This window comes from Microtus pennsylvanicus, chromosome 7 (genome assembly GCF_037038515.1).
Source record: "Microtus pennsylvanicus isolate mMicPen1 chromosome 7, mMicPen1.hap1, whole genome shotgun sequence".
Taxonomy (NCBI): domain Eukaryota; kingdom Metazoa; phylum Chordata; class Mammalia; order Rodentia; family Cricetidae; genus Microtus; species Microtus pennsylvanicus.
Window position 1 is genome coordinate 2,253,268 of NC_134585.1, and position 20,269 is coordinate 2,273,536.

Consider the following 20,269-nt stretch of genomic DNA (forward strand, 5'->3'; position numbering starts at 1 on the left):
TGGTATAGGGGCAAGCAAGCAGCCAGAGCCGGCAACTGACAGGTGGTGTTTAGCCAAAGGCTGCCCCAACAAGGTGCTGATGGAGATTTTCCCCAGAGGAGTATCAAAGGGAACCCCCCACCCCTCGCCCCAGGTTCTATGCTGAGGACACAGCTGTCTCTACTCCACTGCAACTTTATCATTAAGGCTCACACACACCTCAGCCAGGTCAGGTGATGGCGAGGGGATTTGAAGGGGTCCACATGCGTCTGGTGTCGCATGCAGGCTGTGGCACAAGTGTCTGCATCACAAATCACACCTCCAGTCACAGGTATGCCTGAGAGGAAGCAGGTTGGCACAGCCTGTGCCTGTGGCCACTGCCACCAGCCCCATGTGGCCGAGAGCAGCAGTACACATGAGCTCCCTCACGGGTGGACCCGTGTGTCCCTGGGCCGGGGTGTGTGTGTTTTTCTCCTGGCTTTGATGGGAAGATGAAGTCAGTCTGTGGGATAGAGCTGGGCTTAGCTTCCTTCCTCTGCCTTGGCCAGAGTCCCCCAGAACCATGAGTAGGTGATGGTCCTCAGGTCTCCCAGGGAAGTGGGGGGCAGCAGATGAGGGGGTCTTCAAATTGTGTTATGGAGAGAACAGGTGGCAGTTGAGCTCTCAATAGCACTGAATTTTGGAGTTAAGCACAAGGCCCATCTATGTCTTCCCTAGGTCCTGTTCCACACCTCTATTAGTTGGGAAGTAGGGTCCCCATAAGTACAGTTGACCATGTAGGTGGCCAGGGGCCAGGAGACGATGGCTTGGGGGCTGGATGCTGGCGTCTTGGCACAGGAAGGCAGGGCCCCAGTCTATGAGCTTCCAGGGAAGGGACCGGAGGCAGATACAGCTGCAGGTTTGAAATCGTGGTTGTCTAGAACCACTTCCTCATGGATCCCAGGCCCCTGGGAAGTCTGTTGTTTCGCAGTTAGGAGTGAAGGTCAACTCTGAACCCTGGGGACTGGGGGAGAGAGCCAGAGAAGCCAAGAGCCAGAGCGGGAATGGCTCCAGTAAGGTGTCCTGCGGGGCCCGCAAGGTCATGGTGCTGTCTAGAACAAGCGTGTTAGCTGTTCCCAGGATCCTGAGTCCAGGGGTCGTTGGCTCTGAGCCCCGTGTCCTTGAATGACCCTCAAAGTCCAAAGTCAGAGAAGAGGAGAGAGAGAACAAGAAGACAAGGGCGAGTGAGGGCGACTGAGGGCAGAGCCTGAAGGCACAGAGAGGCCAGAGGTGACCCGAGGAAGTGTCCCAGAGAGGCAAGGGCAGGAAACAACCTGGCTTCTGTACACAGCAGCTGAGCACAGGGCGGGCTTCCCTGCACCCTTCATGGCTTAAGAGAGAGGGCTCGTGGGTGCTGATCAGCTCTGCTAGGAATGGAGTCAAAGCCCACCCTCACCCCAGCAGCTCTGGAGAGCGGACTGACGATGGCAACGAATCAAATGGCTTCTTCAAGGTTCTGAGAAGGAACGGTGAAGAACTCAACTTTTGAAAGGTCTTTTGCCCTCTTACTCTGCAGACTCAGTGAGAAGAAACCGCCTGGGATGGGGGTGGTCACCATGCACGGTGGAGAGCTGAGGTACAGGGCGAGGATAGGCAACCCGGGAAGAGAAGAACACCAGAGGTTGGGAGAAGTACAAAGCCGGGGAGCAAGGGTCTGGAGCCTTCTCCCTGCCTGGAGACACGGGTGTGGAGAGACGGGAGGGAGGACATTGCTATCTCGTGACAAAAGAAAGTCACACAATTGTTTTGCTCTCTGCTCTGGAGCGGGTGGGCGCCTGTATTTACCAGAGGGACTGAGGTCGCTGTGGCAACCACACATCTGGGCCCCGGGATCCAGATGTGCTGTATCCAGAAGCCATAGCAGAATGATGAGGCAAACACTAGGCTCCCCAGTCCTGGCCCCCGCAGCCAGGACTTCACTTCACCGAGCTTGAAGAGCAGAGAGGAAGGAAAGAATGGAGAAAAGAAGAGCCGGGATGGGGACGGGACAAGGAGTGTTGACCGCCTAGGAGAGGACACAAAAGGGGGCAGCTGGACAGGGCCAACAGTGGTGATGTGAAGACCATGGGGCAAGACAAGGAGGCAGAGAACTGAGGAAAACGAGGTGGGCTAAGGAGTCAAACAGAACACTTGAGTGGGGCAGAGGAAGAAGGCAGGCACGGGAGAAAGAGATGGCAGGGGCGGGATGACAGACGGGATGAAGACTGCGAAGGACCGACTAACAAAGAGTAGAACAGGAAGCGGTGAGCCTTCGACGTCAAAGTCCTGCTTAGGTCCAGAGCAACAGCGGAGCCCAGGTGGGCAGAAGGAAGGAAGCTCATGCTGGCCTGCAGGGCAGCAGCTGCGTCTGTTCCCACCTGCTGTCCTGCAACCCAGTCTCCCACTCTCCTGGGTCTCCCAGGACGAGCCTGAGGGACCCAGTCTCCCACCACTTGCGAGGTCTAGGGTGGAGCACTCCAGGCTTGGAGCAACTTCCCACCCAGGACAAGCAGCAGACCCAGGACTGAGGCAGTGCCCACCCCAGCACAAGTGCCAGGTTCCGCAGCACCCCCTTGAAAAGCAGAGAGGCGGGTCACAGTTCACAGAGGGCCATCAGCTAATTCAAAGCCCACGAAGGGACCCAGGACCAGGTCATCTGTTTCCCTTACAGCCTGGATAAGGTGCTCAAGGGATCCTGGAACAGGAAGTGGCTGTGGACCAGGGTTGCCCTCTGGAGGGAGGAAAGGCTGAGTTCCTGGGCGCCCTAGTTCCAGGTTTCCATAGTTCCCCGGTCTGTTTTCACTCCAAACACAGTAGGGGTGGGTAAAAGGAGCGGGGAGAGCCTGGCTGGACACGTGAGGCTCTTCCTCCCTCCTCCAGGGCTAGGCTTATAGCCAGGCAGCCCCTGTCCAGTCATCTGGGCCTGGAGCCCAGGTCCAGCTCACACCCTCCAGCTGACCCAGGCCACTCCTGTAGGGTCAGGCCAAGGCGCTGCTGGGTGGGAGCAACTGCAGGGGACCCGGCAGCCAGGCAGACTGGCCCCCTCATCCGATCCCTTCCTTCCACTCAGAGCACACAGCCTTTCCGCCTACCTACTCCTGTCTTCTCCATCTGGACCCTCCCTCAGGTCTGTCTCCCTCAGTTCAGGACCAAGAGGATGTCCCATTACATGCCCCCTTCTCCCTACCAGGCCCCTCCACGTGACCCCGCCTTCCTGGGCTCCATGACATGCCCCCTTCTCCCTACCAGGCCCCTCCACTGTGATCCCGCCTTCCTGGGCTCCATGACATGCCCCCTTCTCCCTACCAGGCCCCTCCACGTGATCCCGCCTTCCTGGGCTCCATGACATGCCCCCTTCTCCCTACCAGGCCCCTCCACGTGACCCCGCCTTCCTGGGCTCCATGACATGCCCCCTTCTCCCTACCAGGCCCCTCCACGTGATCCCGCCTTCCTGGGCTCCATGACATGCCCCCTTCTCCCTACCAGGCCCCTCCACGTGATCCCGCCTTCCTGGGCTCCATGACATGCCCCCTTCTCCCTACCAGGCCCCTCCACGTGACCCCGCCTTCCTGGGCTCCATGACATGCCCCCTTCTCCCTACCAGGCCCCTCCACGTGATCCCGCCTTCCTGGGCTCCATGACATGCCCCCTTCTCCCTACCAGGCCCCTCCACGTGACCCCGCCTTCCTGGGCTCCATGACATGCCCCCTTCTCCCTACCAGGCCCCTCCACGTGATCCCGCCTTCCTGGGCTCCATGACATGCCCCCTTCTCCCTACCAGGCCCCTCCACCGTGATCCCGCCTTCCTGGGCTCCATGACATACCCCCTTCTCCCTACCAGGCCCCTCCACGTGATCCCGCCTTCCTGGGCTCCAGGCCCTCTGGCCCCCACGCCTGTTGTTTGTGCGGACAGCTCATCCTGGAAAGCAGGGGGGACCTGTGGTAGAACAAGGACTGGAGCTGCTGTGTGCCCTGAAGGGCGTGGGGCCCCCTGTCTTTCCTGTTTACTCAGACACATTCCGGTGATCTGTATATTGGCTGTCACGCCAACACCACAGACATCATTGCTAGACACAGACATACCCTAGGAGTTGCGGGGTGGGGCGGGGGATGACATGAGGTCTGATTCCACCCCACTCCGCCACCAGTGACCTCTGTAGTGATGATTCTTTGATGCTGGTCCTACAGGAGCCGCACACTGGGAAGGCAGTCACCACTCCTTAACTCCATCTGAGTTTTATTTAATAATAATAAAAAAGATACACACACACGCAAGCCGACTCCCACCACCCAAGAACATCCCTTGTCCCACCTGGGGACCAAAGTCCCATGTCTCTTCCTGAATTGGAAAAAGAAAGAACAAAGAGGCTATGGTAGCTACCCAGCCCTAAACTGAACCTTAGGCAGTGCCCTCAGGGAAAGTGGGGGACTGGGGGTTTGCAGGAACGAGAGGAGCCCTATATTCTGAAAAGAGGTGAGGAGAGGTGAACCACCCGCCCTCCTCCCATTAAGTGCTTACTCCCCACACCCTAGTCTCCCTTACCAACTACCCCAAGCCCCGGGATCAGGTTCTAAGCCAGTGTGAGCTGCAGAGGTCAGGGGTGGTTGAGGTAGAGGGGCTGGTGGGAGGCCTGACTGGCTGCAGAAGCTGGTAAAGGGCCACCTGTGGTATTGCCTGGGGTTGGGGACGGCTGCTTTCGGAGTGAGGGGGGCACCGTGGAGGTCTTGATGTGAATCACCCTGGTGTCCATGACCTCACACTCGATCTGCATCATCTCCTCATAGTCCCCTGGGGGGCTCCGGCCTGAAACAGTCTCTGTGGAAGGGGAGGTGGATGAGGTGAGATGGGGAGGAGGGTTAGGAGGTTATGAAGAAAAGGAAGGGCAGAGAGGCAGGGCCATGGGTGGGGATGGAGTAGGAAAATAAATGACAATGGTAAGTGAGGGTCACACAGGAGAAGATTCAGAGAGGAAAGATGAGGAAGTGAGCAATGCAGCGGGCTCCCACCCCCTCTGCTAGCCTCCTATGGGTGCAGCTTTTGGTCTGGCTGAGACAGTCTCATTATGTAACCCAGACTCACCCCATACTCCCACCTTCCACTCCTGACACCTCAATGCTAAGATTTCAGGCACACAACTCTGCATTTTATTTTCTCCTCGGTTCCTAACCTCTCTCCACCTCTGAGCCTCTGGACGGCCCCTAATCTCACCTTCTCCCTTAGCTCCCCCTGCTGGATCTCTGCAAAAACTTCCTCAGATTTCAGAACCCTCCCCATAGCCAGTGGAAAGAGTTACCATTGGGAGCCATGGCTGGCATCACCAGGGACATCTTGGGCCTGGATGTCTTATTGTGGCTGATGGCTGGAAGCAGCAGGTGGTCCTAGGAGCAGAAGGAGCATGCTGGGTGGCCGAAGAAGACACAGGGACAGGTTCCACTAAGATTATGAAGGGGACACACGGCCAGGGTGACAGGAGGACAGACAGGAGGGAGCGGGAGGGAGGGAAGCTTACCCTTCGGAAGGAGACAACATAGAAGGTGTCCTCCCGCCGGTCGATTGCATCTAGAAACTCAGGCTGAGAGCGGCCTGGATGGCGGTACAGCTGCAGCTGGCCCACAGGGTCCCTAGGCAGGTGAGGACAGACTTAGGAGGCCCATGGAGAGGAAAGAAACAAAGGCCTTGCTGGGAGGACAGACTCCTGCTGGGGACAATGTTAGTGACGTCCCCTGGGGCTCTTTCTAGTGACTAAGCTCAGTAAAGGCATAACCAATGCTCACCTCTCAGGAGGTCCGGGAGGTTGGGTGGGGACTGGTTTCACTGGAGGTGACCTCCTCCGTAGCTGAGACTTCTGGAAGGAGAAGTATCTAAAGATTTGAAGAGGGTAAAGGGAGGACGGAGAGAGACAGGCGGTCCCTGGAAGCTGGTGCCATCTCACATCCACTCCTCCACGGGCCCCACAATGCCCTGAAATCCCCAGGACACTTAGCTCTTGTCTTCATCTGGCCTTCCATGACTCAGAACCAAGGGCTCCTACCTGTCTCTCCTGGACCCTCTGAGGTATCTTCCGTCGGCCTCTCTGGTGACGTTGGACCCAGCCGCTCAGCTCATCAGCAAGCCTAGGGAGACAGGCCATCACCTCTAAGGCAGGCACCATACAGGATAGCAGGGTTATGTGCGGGGCTTCCAAGGGCAGATTGCACACCTCAGGGACTCGGTCCGGTTGAAGTGGCGGCAGTCAGAGGCAAGGAAGAGCTGGTCCAGGTCTCTCAGTAGTAGCTCCTTGGCCCCGCCAGGGAAGGCCGTCAGATTTCTGAAGGAAAGAAGAGGAGGCAATAGTCAGAGACTGCCCGGCACAGGGCGCCAGCAAGGTGCCCTGGGCGACAGCAATTTTGGCTCTGTGCCATGCGAAGGCAGGTTTTACGGAGACTAGCTCTCATCCCTAACAGAGAGGGCTCTTTGCTTCTCACCTGAAGCTGGGCCTGCCTGCAGGGCTGGGCTGCCGTTCCTCGGAGCCCTCGGCAGTGTCCTGGAGGGGTTCAACACCATTAGCCAGCCCTTGTTCGGAGAACTCCAGCAGGTGTCTCTGGAGGCGAGGTTCCTCCCTGCTCATCCGAGGAGGCATGGGAGCTGGAGGTGGCTCACTGATGCTGTGGGGAGGGAGGCAGATGGGGAAGCATTCTGGCTTCTCGGTGTCTTTAGTAAGAGCCAGGACTCTGCAGTCAGGCTGGCGCAGGTGTCACCGGCCCCACAAGAGTGAGGCCCCGGCCGTGAGACAGGAGCGGGAGGATTGCCTGCCTCACAGGTCCAGGAGAGAGGAAAAGGAGAGCGAGCATTCTAATGCCCAGCACCAAGAGAGCCTGGAAGTCACTAGGGTGGGTGCGTGTTGGGGCAAGGGGAGCCCGTAAGTCACTGTGGGGGAAGGGGGTTGGAACAAGGGTTTATACGTCCATGTACACAGAAGTCAAGGTCAACCCTGGCTCCCATCCTCAGTACAATCCACCTTCTCATCTTAGTTTAGAGTCACTGTCTGTCACGGGCCTGGAGCTCACCAAGCACTGGCCCTGCCTGCCTCTGCCTTCCTGTTGCTGTGTAAGTGCCCGCTGCCACAGCCAGCTCTTTTCAGAATGTGGGTTCAGGGGGTCAAATAGGCCCTCATGCTTGCATGCTAAGCACTTCATCAACTGAGGCCTCCGCCACCCCTGGAGCCATCTGCGGGAGAACAGGCAAACAGGCAGAGACTGACAGGCACACTGTCAGGGCTAAGGGTGCCCCAAATGTTGCATCAGTGAAGCCCGCGGCCCAGGCCCACACTGCTCACAACAGGGCAGCGGCCTCACCTCACGGGTCCAAAGCTGAAGGCGATGAAGAGAAGGAAGACCATGATACAGACAGCTTTCCTGTTCCCAGACCCCAGCTTGAGCTCACTGTTCTGCAGGGCAGACGTGGAGGGGGCGGGGTTACTGAGGGCCTGCCATTCCCACCTTTCTCTCCCCAAGGGCATCACAGGCTAACCTCTGCCAGCAGGGCCTCCAGCCGCCGCCGGAGGGCAGCATTCTCCCTGCGCAGCTGCTGGTTGTCTGCCAGCACAGCCTGCAGCCTGGCCTCCAGCCCCTGCAGATACTCCTTCTTCTTCCGGCGGGACTGGCAGGCCGACTCTCTGTTCTTGATCATTCGCTGCTGCCGCTTCAGCAGCTTTGCCTGGCACCAGCGAGGTCAGAGAGGAGTTAGAGTCCACGCCCCCAATACCAGGGACCCATTGCCCAAAGCACAAATGGCTACTCTCCTGCCGTCCTGACCTACAATCTACTGCCACATTCCCCCAGGTCCTCAGATGGGGGACAAGGGAGACTGTAGGACCAGCATCCTTGCCAGGCCTTTCTTTGGGTTTTCCTTCTTTCCGATCTTTTTCCGAGCCTAACGTTAACTGGGCTGTAGTTAAGAACAGCTGGCCTGCGTTTCCCCCGGGAAACTGCCTATGCCCGGCACCCACAACCAAGTGGGATGCCCCGATTTGACTTCAGTCCACCGCCTCCTCCTGCTGTAAAAGCACACCTACAGGTCTCAGCCCTCCATCCCGTGTGGTAACTCCCTCTGCCGCACTGCTGTTTCCACGATAGACTTCTTTCTTCCTCCCACTCAAGAGCCTCTCCACCCTCCTGAACACTTACATCCACTTCGGGTGGGCAGGAGTTCCCGGGCATAGGAGCTGGAACAATACTCTTCCTCTCGGAGCGTGGGGCTGCGGGGGCTGGCCCTTCAGGCTGGACGCGAATAGCACCTTGGATGAGGACGACTGGGGACACTGGGAAAGGAAGCAGAGGCAAGTCAGAGTGGAGACAGTGTCGGTGTTCCACCTCACGCCCAAGCACCAAAGGGCCGGGACGTCAGTGGCAGTGAGCTCCCTGCAGCCCCGTCTCCGTCCTCCACACCTGAGGGCTGCAGAACGACAGCAGTGCCGGGAGGCCCAGCTCGGGGGGGCACCTGAACTGTGGTTAGCACCACAGGTTTGGGCTGCAGTGGAGGCTTCCGAGTGGCTGGAGCTTTCCCTGTAGGAAGATGAGAGGAAGGAGGGAATTACAGCTCTATAAAGCCTCTCACCAGGGACCCCGGGTCAGGAGCTCTCATTACCTGAGGAACTATCAGGGGATGGACCCATGCTGATCTGCACAGCTCCAAGCGAAGGGGCGGGGACATCCCACAGGAGGCACCCGGGAGGTGATGGGGACTCTGTCTTCACTTCCAGAACCTCCTCTCCTATAAAAGCCTACGCAGGGCAGTCCAGAGACATTAGCTGGGAGTGGGGGTCAAGAGGGAGCGTCTCACACCCCTGGAGGAGGGCTGGGGCTGGGGCTGCAGAAGAGAGGAGACTGTGTGCACCTGGCTGGGAGAGTCTGCGGAGAGCAGGGAGGCCTCGGAGTTGACAGAAGAAGGTGGAGAGGTGGGTTCTACCTTGGTCTGGATATCTGTGGGGGGCAGGAGACACAGGAGCTGGCTATCCGGGGCTGGAGAGACGCTCAGGGGGAGAGAGAATCTCTTGCTCTTGCAGAGAACCATTCCCACAGTCCACGTGGTGGCTGACAACTGTCAGTGACTGGGGGATCTGAGGCCCTCTCCTGACCTCTGGGGCACTGCGCACACACGATGCATATGCAGGCAAAATGCTCAGACACAGAAAATGAATCTTAAAAAAGAAGAAGAGCTGGCTACCAGATAACTACTGAAGAGGAAAGGACAGGGCCATTCTCCCGTCCCTGGAATCGGGAACAAGCCCAGGCTCTCTGCCTTCGGGGTGTGAACCGGAGGTGAACACTCAGCACTGTGCACACCTGCCTGCCGCCACGCTTCCCACCATGCTGACCAGGGACTAAGCCAGCCCCACAGGGAGGCTCGACTGTGGTCTGCACAGCAATGAAATAGTAACCGGGACAGGGTGTGTGCGCTGGGGTGGGTGAGCAGCACACACACGCAAATGCACATTGGTGAACAGGCCACGAGAAAGGAGAAAAGCAAACATGGTGCTGCGCTCCGCGAGGCTACTGCCTCACTTTGTCTCTGAAGTTCTCCTGCCCAGCTTCCCTTCTCGAGGCCGTCATCCGCTCTCCCACTGTATTCCTGTCCCTGTCCACACAGGTGCACACATCCCACCCTGACAGAGCCAAGTGCCTGTTCTTCTGTTTGATGTGCATAGGTATTCTGCTTGACGTATGTCTACGAGCCATGTTTGTGACTGAAACTCCTGAAGGCCAGAAGAGGCCTTGGATCCCCTGGGACTGGGGTTATAGACAGTTGTGAGCTGCCATGTGGGTGCTGGGAACTGAACCTGGGTCGTCTGGAAGAGCAGCCAGTGCTTTTAAACACTGAGCCATCTCTTTAGTCCCATTCCCCCCTCCCCAGTGGCAGTTTTTGTTTTATTTTTTGCTTTTTGGGACAGGGTTTCTCTGTGTAGCCCTGGCTGTCCTGGAATTCACTCTGTAGACCAGGCTGGCCTCAAATTCAGAGATCTGCCCACCTCTGCCTCCTTAGTGCTGGGATTAAAGGAGTGCCCCCCCTCCTGGCCCCCAGTGGCACAGTGACAGGCTGATTACCTGAGGGGTCATCGGAGGCAGAACCCACAGTGATCTGGACTGTTTCAGACGGGGATGCTGGATCATCCCCCAGCAGGCAGAGTGGGGGTGCTAAGGACTCCGTCTTCACGTTCAACACCTCCCCTACTCCAGGAACCTGTGAGAGCTAGGGTGGAGCAGGGAGGCAGGAAGACAGAAGGGAGGGACGCTAGAGAGGCTCTGAGAACCAGCATGAGAGCAAAAGCCTGAGCTCAGAAAACACCAGTTATCCGTGCCGTGGCCTCAACAGTCCTGAGATTCTACCAAACCACCAGTTATCCGTGCCGTGGCCTCAACAGTCCTGAGATTCTACCAAACCACCAGTTATCCGTGCCGTGGCCTCAACAGTCCTGAGATTCTATCAAACCACCAGTTATCCGTGCCGTGGCCTCAACAGCCCCGAGATTCTACCAAACCACCAGTTATCCGTGCCGTGGCCTCAACAGCCCCGAGATTCTACCAAACCACCAGTTATCCGTGCCGTGGCCTCAACAGTCCTGAGATTCTACCAAACCACCAGTTATCCGTGCCGTGGCCTCATCAGCTCTGAGATTCTATCCAGGCTCCTGGCTCTCTGTTCTTCTATTTCCTTCTGGGCAAAGTCAACAAACTCTCCAGACTGCCACTATCACGTTACCGTGGACACTGGGTAAGAACAGTGTTACCAGCATTCTTTCCCCAGCCCCACTACTGCCATCCTCTGCATGTTGGATAGGCCCCACCTCCTTCCACGCCACCAGAGTGGACAGTCAGCACATGAGGTGTCATGACTCGCTTCGTGACTCACAGAACACACATAGAACCTCGGCACCTAGAAGTAAAGTGAACGGAGCGCAATTCCTGCCACAGAGAACCACGGGGGACTCTCTCACCTGGCCGGAGGGCTCCGTAGAAAGACGCGAAGACTCTGAGCTGAGGGAGGAGGACGAGCAGGGAGAGGACGGCTCAGACTTCACCTGAAGATCTGAAAGGCAAAGAGTTGGGAGACAACCAGGAAGGACCGGGAATACAGCTCACGGTCAGATGCCCAGCTCGTATGCACAAAGCCAACACTGCGAAAGTAAGTAACCTGAGCAGGGTGGAGGGTGGGAGGGTGAGGAGGGACAGCATGCACACTGGGGATGGGAGAGCGGAGTGCAGACACCTGTATAGACTGCACACAACGACATGGGAATTATGCTTTCTGGGATGCAGCAGGAAGGGTCTCTTACCTGGGAAGATAGGTAGAGGGTCCCAGGGGGGCTCAGGGGGGCTGACATCCATCCCCACATCCAGAGAGCTGCTGTCGAACTAAGCGATGGGGCACAGTCAAAGGCGGGAAAGTGAGAAAGTGTGAAACCAAAAGAGGAACAACACACCTTGCAAATTAAGGAGCCCATTGTTACCCCCCCCACACACACATTTTGCAAAAATACTTGTATTCCTCTCTTTCTATTTCTCCTAACAATATCTAACAAACGATTCTCTCGCCCCTGTAAAGAGGCTTACAGCTGCTGATCTTTTATCTCTCCCCGAGAAAAGGACCTTAGAAGTCCAGAAGGGACTGCTCTCAAAAATGCCAACTTAGAGCGGGCTGGCTAGTCCGCGTGCACCTCTGAAAAAAGGCTTGCTCCAGTTGGACAATGTTGAAACTGGACTTTCTCCTCGCAATGTTCGGGTCTAACAAAAGCAGGGTGAGCTCTGGCTTGGAGATGACTCCGAGTTTGGGGTGCCCCTCCCACCACCAAGGGTTACAGGAGAATCGACGAGGCAGCAGTACCGGGACATCCTGCTCCAGGCAGCGGAATAACTGTGTCTGCTCCTCGGCCACTTCATCCAGGCCGCTGTACAAGGTGCTGTCTGCGAGGAGGCCCGCGCGAGTGTCAGCCCCAGCTCCATTCCCCATTGGCTCGGCCGAGCCAGACCCACCGCCCGCCCACTCGCTGAGCCACACACCTCAGTCGCCCAGCCCCTGTCCCCCGACCCCGGGGCAGCCCCGCGCTCCCTCCCGCGGGAGGCCACGGTCATCCCTACTCCCGCACCCCGGGAAGACAAGAGCCCCGCTGCGCCAGCCGCAGACGCTGGGCTCGGCGTCCGCCCAGCCTTCCTCGCCCACCCTCTGCGGCCTTCCCGCGCGCCTCGGGCCCCGCGCCGGCCGCAGCCCGCTCCCTCCCCCCGGGCCTCACTCCGCGCACCCCAGTCCTCTGGGCTCAGCAGGTTGTCGGTGAAGAAGCGCGTCGGGTCGGCGATCTCGCTGAGGAGCATCAGCTCCGCCATCTTCCCCCCACCCCCCACCATGAGCCGGCTCTCGGGCCCGCCCCTCCCTGGCCTCCGGCCAATCAGTGGGCTCGCTGGAGGAAGCCGGGCATCCCGGAAGTCTCACTGACCAGTCAGAGGCTTGGGTGCTGAGCACATGACACGAAGGAGCAGTGACTTGTACACTTGGGCCAATGGGAACGTGGCAGTGGCCAGCCGCTCCTCACGTCCAGGCGGAACTGCGCACGCGCTGTAGACGCTTCAGAGATCAGCCTTGTGGGAAATGTAGTTCTTAGCACTTTAACGTTCCGACATCTGGACTGGAACTATGGCTCAGCGGTTTTCCTCAGACATCTGCACCCCCGTGTTGCCCATAAACTCATGAAAGCACAAGTGCACATAGTGAATGAACCAATCAACAAAGGTCCAGCATCCAGGATTGGCGGTGGGGATGCACGCCTTTAATCCCTGACAGAGGAAGGCGGATTTCTGAGTGCAAACCCAGACTGGTCTATAAAGTGAGTTCCAGGACAGGCAGGGCTACACAGACAAACCCTGTCTTAAAAAAAGGGGATGGGGTGCTTTCTGCTCTTGCAAGCAACTGAATTCCATTCCCAGCACCCATACCAGGCGGCTCACAGCCATCTGTAACTCCAGCTCCGGGGAATGCAGCTCCCTCTGACCTCTGCAGACACATGGAGGCATACATACACACAATAAATACACAAATCTTCAGAGATGGATAAGCCACCACACCCCCGAGTGGCTCATGGACACCGTTGCTAACTCTCCATAGGGGAGAATAGGGTATGAACTGAAACCCCTTTGGGGCCCTTAAAAAATCCCGCAACACAGAACACAATTCACAAACTCCTGTCTCTTTTAAAGTTGAACTTTTTAATCAGCTGAACATCTTGCGCAGACCCCGTGCCAGCCCTGCGTCCTGTTTCTTTCCCTGAATGACCACTCTCCCCAGTTCCTCCTGGGCTGCACGGTTTTGGGGGTCTGCCGCTAGCACTTTCTTGAGATCAGCGGTTGCTTTCTCCAAGTTCCCAAGGGCAGCCTGAGCCACCCCTCTTCGGTATAAGGCTTTTAAATGGCCCGGCTCCCGCTCCAGCACTCGGTCACAGCTCTGGGCCGCCAACTGGGGCTGCCCTAACAGCAACTGACAGGCAGCCAGATTGGAATAAAGGATCGTTTGCTCTGGGGGTCCGGGTGGGGGTAAGGTCAGCAGCAGTCGGAGAGCCCGACCGTAGCATCGGGCAGCCCCTTGAGGGTTTCCAGCTCGAAACAGTTCTGTACCCCTTGCCTGCTCTTCCTTGGCCAGGGCCTTCTTCTCCACAGCATCCAACTCCCAGGAATCCCGACCCTTAGTGAAGGAATCCAGTCTGAGCTTGACAAGGGGTGCTGAGCATCCAGGAAGACGAATCTCCGCTTCCTCACCTTGACACATGGACTCCAGGCATTTTTCTGTGAGTTCCCCCCAAGTCTTTTCCCTCCATCGCCCAATGCCTATGGTTAGTTCTGCCCAGCCTTCTGGCATCCCAGACCCAAAAGGAAACCCCAAAGCCAACACGCGGCACTGGGAGCCTAATTTGGGTTTGTCTAAGCCATGGCCAGGGACTATGATCTTCTTTACAAAACTCCCATCAGGGCAGTACCAGAGATCAGAAGCCTGAAGACGTTCTGCCATTGCATTGGTGGAGACATGACATTTATCAGCGTCGCCTTCAAATGCAGCCATCGGATTTTCAATCTTTGGAGGGTTCTCCACAGTTCCACTGGCAGGATCGGGTTTCACTCCCAGATCCAGGGTTTCAGGGGTGGGGCCCGGGAACTGCTGCCTAAACTGGCTGGCTGCACCTAGGTTTCTCTGGGCGTTCTCTTCCCGCTGCTGCGGTTGAGCGGTGTCCTTCTCTTTCATTGGGCTGACAGGTGATGTCTCCATTTGACCCCCGATCCCTTCAACAGGAGATAACGGAACAGTTTTGACTGAAAAGTGATGGATCAAGTGTAGTCCATACCTGAAAAACAAAAACAAACAATGCAAACTCCGGGATTCCTAGTTAGGACTCCTCGTCATTCTTCTGAGACCGGGGCACCTAGTCCTAAAAGTTCTTTCTTTTTTTTTCCTTTCCAAAGCTAGAGTCCACCCAGATCCAGTTTACAGCCATAAACCTCGTAACTCCCCACGGTTCGGATAGCCGTCCCAACTGCCGGCACTCGACTGAATCAAAAACTACCTGAGAGGACAAAAAGCCTGGTCGGGGCCTAAGTCACATCTCCTTCCCTGCGTGGTCCAGAGGCCTGGGGGCGGAGGGGCCGAGCCTGCCAGCAGCTGAGCCTGAAAAACTGTCGCGGAGGCCACGAGACTGAAAGCTAATCGCCAGCATGACGACCAATCGGGAGCACGGAGAGGCTGCTTAGCCCGCCCACTGAGTGACGTCATTTCCCAGCAACGTGAAGCTCCGTACCTTAGCAACCGGGCTAGACCTAAGCAATAGAATTAGGTCAGATCGAACCGAACCAGACAAAGATCTGGCTGACTGGTTTAATATAAAAAAAGGACCAAGACTTTTTGGACTTGGACTGAAGAAGACGAAGTCGGAGTAGAGAGTTTTGGCAAGCATGCGCAAAGGGCCTGAATACGAGACTCACTAATTTTTTAAAGGCCGAGAATTTAGCGGCTTCAGAACCTGCCGTGTTATGCCTAAATTCAGAGACCCTAGCTGAAATCAACTCCTGTCCATTTTGCCTCACATCCATCATTGCCCTTCAACCGACCCCCTTGATCTAGCATCTTAGTGTTTTGCAGACTCGAATGTGCATGCCCATCACTTGGGAAAAGACGTCCAATTGCAGACCTGGATTTTCCAAGTCTGAGATGCAGCCTGTGATCCTTAGCTCCTGCTTCAGACCACGAAACGCACCTCCGACGGTATAATCCCTCGGTGACCTCATTCTGAACCAGCTCAGTTTGGCCTATATTGTGCCTGTGTAGCTGGTATAGCACGCTCCAGGGAATGGAGCGAAGGAGAACCGGTCTGCTCCCGAAGGAAGGTGACTCAGGCTTGCTTGGCGAACTGCCTGCGCAAGCTGGGCCAGCACCATTCTCAGGGAAGGAGAATCCCGAAGCACCTCACTTCAGCGCATGTTCTTGGTGTCCCTGGCCTGGAGCTCACTATGTAGGGGAGGATGCTGGGACTACAGGCATGGATGCCACTGTGGACCGCACCCAGAGCTTCGTTGATGGTGAAGGTGAAAACAAATACGGACAAGCTTTAACACTGATTAGAATATAAACCAGTCGGTAGTGGCACACTCTTCCTCTAATCCCAGCACTCGGGAGACAGAGGCAAGCAGATCTCTGTAATTTTGAGGCCAGCCTGGTCTACAGAGCGAATTCTAGGACAGGCTCCCCAGCTTCAGAGAAATCCTGCCTCGAAAAACAAAACAGACAAAAAAGGAATATAAAGAGAAAAGTTGTATTAATAAACCCCCTCAGAGATATTAAATAAAAAATTAAACTTAGAGTCTCTGACCCAATTCTTTTTTTTGGGGGGGGGGTTGGAGACAGGGTTTCTCTGTGGTTTTGGAGCCTGTCCTGGCACTAGCTCTTGTAGACCAGGCTGGTCTCGAACTCACAGAGATCCGCCCGCCTCTGCCTCCCAAGTGCTGGGATTAAAGGCGTGTGCTACTACCGCCTGGCCCCAATTCTTTTTTTAAGATTTTATTTAATATTTAATTTTATGTGCATTGCTGGTTTTTTGTTTATTTATTTACTTATTTATTATGTATACAATATTCTGTCTGTTGTGTATGCCTGCAGGCCAGAAGAGGGCACCAGACACCATTACAGATAGTTGTGAGCCAGCATGTGGTTGCTGGGAATTGAACTCAGGACCTTTGGAAGAGCTGGCAATGGTCTTAACCTCTGAGCCATCTCTCCAGCCCCCTGTGCATTGCTGTTTTGTCCGCATTCATATCTGTGTGTGGGTGTTAGATAAGTTGAGACTGTTGTTACAGTTGTGAGCTGACTTGTGGGTGCTGGGAAGTGAACCCTGGTCCTCTGGAAGAGCAACCAAGTCTCTCCAGCCCCTCTGACCCCATTCTTATTCAAACATAACTTACAAACTGGCTTGCCTAGACAATTTAGGAAGATAAGGAAATAGTTACACCTCTGAATTAGTTGAAATCTAAGTTTCTTTCACTCCTTTGAGTCCTTTGCTCATTGAAAAGTCTCTTCTTAGCCAGGCGGTGGTGGCGCACGCCTTTAATCGCAGCACTCAGGAGGCAGAGGCAGGCGGATCTCTGTGAGTTCGAGGCCAGCCTGGTCTACAGAGTGAGTTCCAGGTCATCTAGAGATACACAGAGAAACCCTGTCTTGAAAAACCAGAAGAGAGAGGGAGAGAGATAGAGATAGAGATAGATAGATAGATAGAGAAACCTCTTACCCGAAGAAGCAAAAGTTTGCTAACCTACTTGAGAAAGTGACCCTGGGCCTCAAGCTGCTCCAGCGTGACGTTGGTTTGTTTAGGGATAACTGAGACAGTGGACTTACACAATCACACATAGAGCTATAACCTGGAGATAACCAGGGTGTCACCTGCCTCTGTGAATCTACCCAGAAAATGTAACCCAGAGGGAATCCAAGCCCAGTTTCCGCTTTTGTAACACTTGCTTCATTACTTAAAAACATAACTTGGGATGGTAATCTAAAAGACACCTGTAAACCAGGTGTGTTGGTACACGCTTTTAATCCCAGCACTCGGGAAGCCAAGGCAGACGGATGTCTGTGAGTTCAAGGCCAGCCTGCTCTACAAATTGAGTTCCAGGGCGACCAGGACCTTTACACAGAGAAACCCTGTCTTGGAAACAAAATAACAAAACAAACGAAACAACAGTGTTGAACTCCTGGTCACAGACTTTGATTCTTTGTTTTTTTCCTCTCTCTAAAATTCTATTTTTGACTTTGAGCCAGAGTAACCTTAGTCCATTGCCGGCATGACTAATTCTTGTGGTTCTTGGAATCCCTGGAATCTTACTGAGAATTGATCCATCTTTCCTCTGAGGGATTTCAAGAGAAGTAGGAAGTACAGAATGGTTTTACACTCCAATCCTTGGACAAAGAAACCCCACCTCCCAGGTGTATATCCCTTTGTAATATCCTCTTGTTACTTTGTATGTGTATATTTTAGCTCCAACAGATTCCACAGGGAAGTGACTTGTGTGTGCGCATGTGTGTGTGTGTGTGCGCGCGCGGGCGCGTGTGTAATGCCTCCAGCAGGTATTTATTGAGCAGCTGCTGTTTCTAGGCAGCTGCAAGGACTGGGGATATGTGCGTGCGCATGCACACACGCTTGTGTATGTGTCTGTCGTCTGTATGTATGTATGTCTCTGTGTGTGTCTGTGTCTTTGTGTGTGTGTGTCTTTGTGTGTGTGTGTCTGTGTGTGTGTGTCTGTCTGTCTGTCTCTGAGTGTGTGTGCATGTGTGTGACTCCTCCAGCAGGTATAAAGTGAGCAGCTGCTGTACCCAGGCAGCATGCTAAGACTCAGGATATAGAGGTGAGGAGACAGACAGATACAGCCTCTGCACTATGGAAAGAAAACATGGAGGTTAAAATGTGCTGTGAGATTGAGCTGTGGGGCAGAGTGGACAATCTTTGTGATAACAGTTTTTGCTGATATCTAACGAGGGAGCTGGAGATGGGCCTTATGACTTCTATAATCCCCACCCCTAGGAAGAGGAAGGAGGATCAGGAGTTCAAGATTTTCTCAGCTAAATAGTGAGCGAATTTGAGGGCAGCCTGGACTACATGCATGACAAGGAAGAGGAGGAGGAACCAAAATGACTTGAAGGCTGAACCTCAGACATACATCTGACATGTGTGTCCTGTGGAAACAGTGAGCCCTTAACCACTGTGCCATCTTTCCAGTTCCTTCCTGAAGGTTGGGGCGTCCCTCAGAGTACATACATAGTGTACAATCTCCAGCGCCACACCCCAAATCCTTACTAGGTCCTCAGGATTCATCAATGAAGAAAGTAGACAAATGCAGAGGTCCCCATGGTGGGGGGAACATCCTGTTTCAAAATGCCCCAGATGCCAGGGAAAGTGGGCTGGGTGGCTGGACCTTTGTGATTTGGCTTCTTATGTGGGGGCGGTCAGATTGCTGAGCCTTGAAAGGTCGCCATTGTTTTGACATGCAGAGATTTGGGGCATTTATTTCGGCAGATGCAGCAGGAGGCAGCACCAGCCTTGTGGGCTCAGCATTGGGCGCTTCTGGCGTCAGTCTCAGCTGGCCCAGGCTGTTCCAGCTGCGCGCATGCTGCCCCATCACAGGGCCTGGAGCCAGCGGTGGTTCTTCACACTGTCAAACACCGTGCATTCCGCACTGCAAGGCACCAAATGCTGTCCTTATGCTCCACTGCTCCGCCGTTTAGCATCAGCATGAGGGACTAAGAGTCTAGCTTCCCGGAGGTTAAGCAAATGTGCCCTTCTGTTTAGTTTTGGTGGTTTCTGTGGTTTTGGGTTCTCCTGGAATTTGTGTCAAAAGTGTTCCTCTTTCTTCCCAAAGTTTTTTGACTGGGCTTGTCTTGCAGGCGGGGTTTTCTGGAGGGGAGGGGTACGACAAAAAAAGACTTTCTGCGTGAAACACGTCCTAGGACGTGCCCCCTAGTAAGCCTGGCGTGAGTGACAGCCGCGACAGCAGGCTTTGTGCTGACGGACAATAGTCTTTGCTCAGACCCATTAGCTAATATGTATTACCTCATTTCTCCTAGCTTAACTCAAGGAGCTATTTTTACATTCGGTCTTTTTTCCCCTTTTGTGATGGCGGGAACCAATTTCCAAGTCTCTGTATGCCCTTCGCTTGCTCTTCATCAGTAAGCCACAGCCCCTCCCCAGCGCCTGTCCAACAACTTTTGTTTGGCTGGGGCTGGAGAACGCACTGGCTGCTTTTGCAGAAGACAGGGTTTAGGACCCGCCCTCCACATGGTGGCTCACAACCCTTGTAATTCCAGTTCCAGGGTACCCAACGCCTTCTTCTGATCTCTGTGAACACCAGGCACACATATGGTACACATACATACATGCAGGCAAAACACTCATACACAGAAAATAAGTCTTTTAAACAATTATTTTTTGAGACGGAGTCTCTCTTTGTAGCCCTGGCTAGCCTGGAACTCACTATGTAGACAAGGCTAACCTCATAGAGATCCACCTACCTCAGCTTCCTCAGTGCTGGGATTAAAAGAGTGCTCCACCATGCCTGACTTAATTCTTTGTTGTTGTTTTGGACAGACTCATAAATCCATATAATATGACTTTTAGTCATTTCTGCCCTGCCCTGTTCCTCCCCCTCACACCCTTCTCAACACGATCTTTTTGTGTGTGATCCACTGGGTTTAATATGGGTTACTTGCCCGAGTGTGAGCAATTTATCCTGACCACAGGGCTGCAGAAATTCCTTCTCCCCAGACAATCAGCCACCAGTCTCGCTGGGAGGGCCCCCTCCCCCTCTCTCTTTCCCCCTCCCCCGTCCGTTATGCAATGTCATGGACAAGTCTTTGTGGCTGGTTGCCTTCTAGCTAAGCTAGGGTCACAGGCTGAGGAACAGGCAAAACCTCACACCGTTGCAACAGAAGAGGTCAGGGGATAAAAACCTACTGACAAAATGTCCTACAATGTCAGTTACTCCGGTGAGACGAGCCAATAAACCAGGGTAAATAGGTAGGAAAGGTTCTAGGTGTATGTGTTGTTTTTAATCCAACGCTGAGGGCAAAGTCTCCTCATGGAGTTGATATTGGTCCTGTGTCTAAAAGGATGCATGGTGACCTATAGGGGGTGGGGACAGCTCAGTGGGTGGAGTGCTTAACGAGGGGCTGGGTATAATTGGATAGTGGACCACATGGTTGACTTATACAAGGCCCTGTATT

General features: G+C 54.8%; 2 protein-coding genes across 2 annotated transcripts; both read right to left on the reverse strand.

The window, feature by feature from the left end:
- Positions 1-4,217: 4,217 nt before the first annotated feature.
- Positions 4,218-12,391, reverse strand: Atf6b (activating transcription factor 6 beta). The gene is made up of 18 exons (XM_075979484.1): positions 12,273-12,391; positions 11,858-11,937; positions 11,310-11,388; positions 10,971-11,062; positions 10,081-10,225; positions 8,873-8,958; positions 8,624-8,759; positions 8,425-8,541; positions 8,164-8,297; positions 7,508-7,693; positions 7,333-7,424; positions 6,463-6,642; positions 6,198-6,305; positions 6,030-6,111; positions 5,773-5,843; positions 5,508-5,619; positions 5,292-5,376; positions 4,218-4,813 (listed from the first exon to the last, which is right to left on the reverse strand). Exons 1-18 carry the CDS (start codon positions 12,373-12,375, stop codon positions 4,593-4,595), a joined length of 2,109 nt encoding a protein of 702 aa, XP_075835599.1. The 5' UTR covers positions 12,376-12,391; the 3' UTR covers positions 4,218-4,592.
- A 367-nt stretch (positions 12,392-12,758) lies between these two features.
- On the reverse strand, positions 12,759-14,708 carry Fkbpl (FKBP prolyl isomerase like). The gene is made up of 2 exons (XM_075979486.1): positions 14,577-14,708; positions 12,759-14,357 (listed from the first exon to the last, which is right to left on the reverse strand). The coding sequence occupies exon 2, from the start codon at positions 14,279-14,281 to the stop codon at positions 13,235-13,237; it is 1,047 nt and encodes a 348-aa protein (XP_075835601.1). The 5' UTR covers positions 14,282-14,357; positions 14,577-14,708; the 3' UTR covers positions 12,759-13,234.
- Between the last annotated feature and the right edge of the window lie 5,561 nt (positions 14,709-20,269).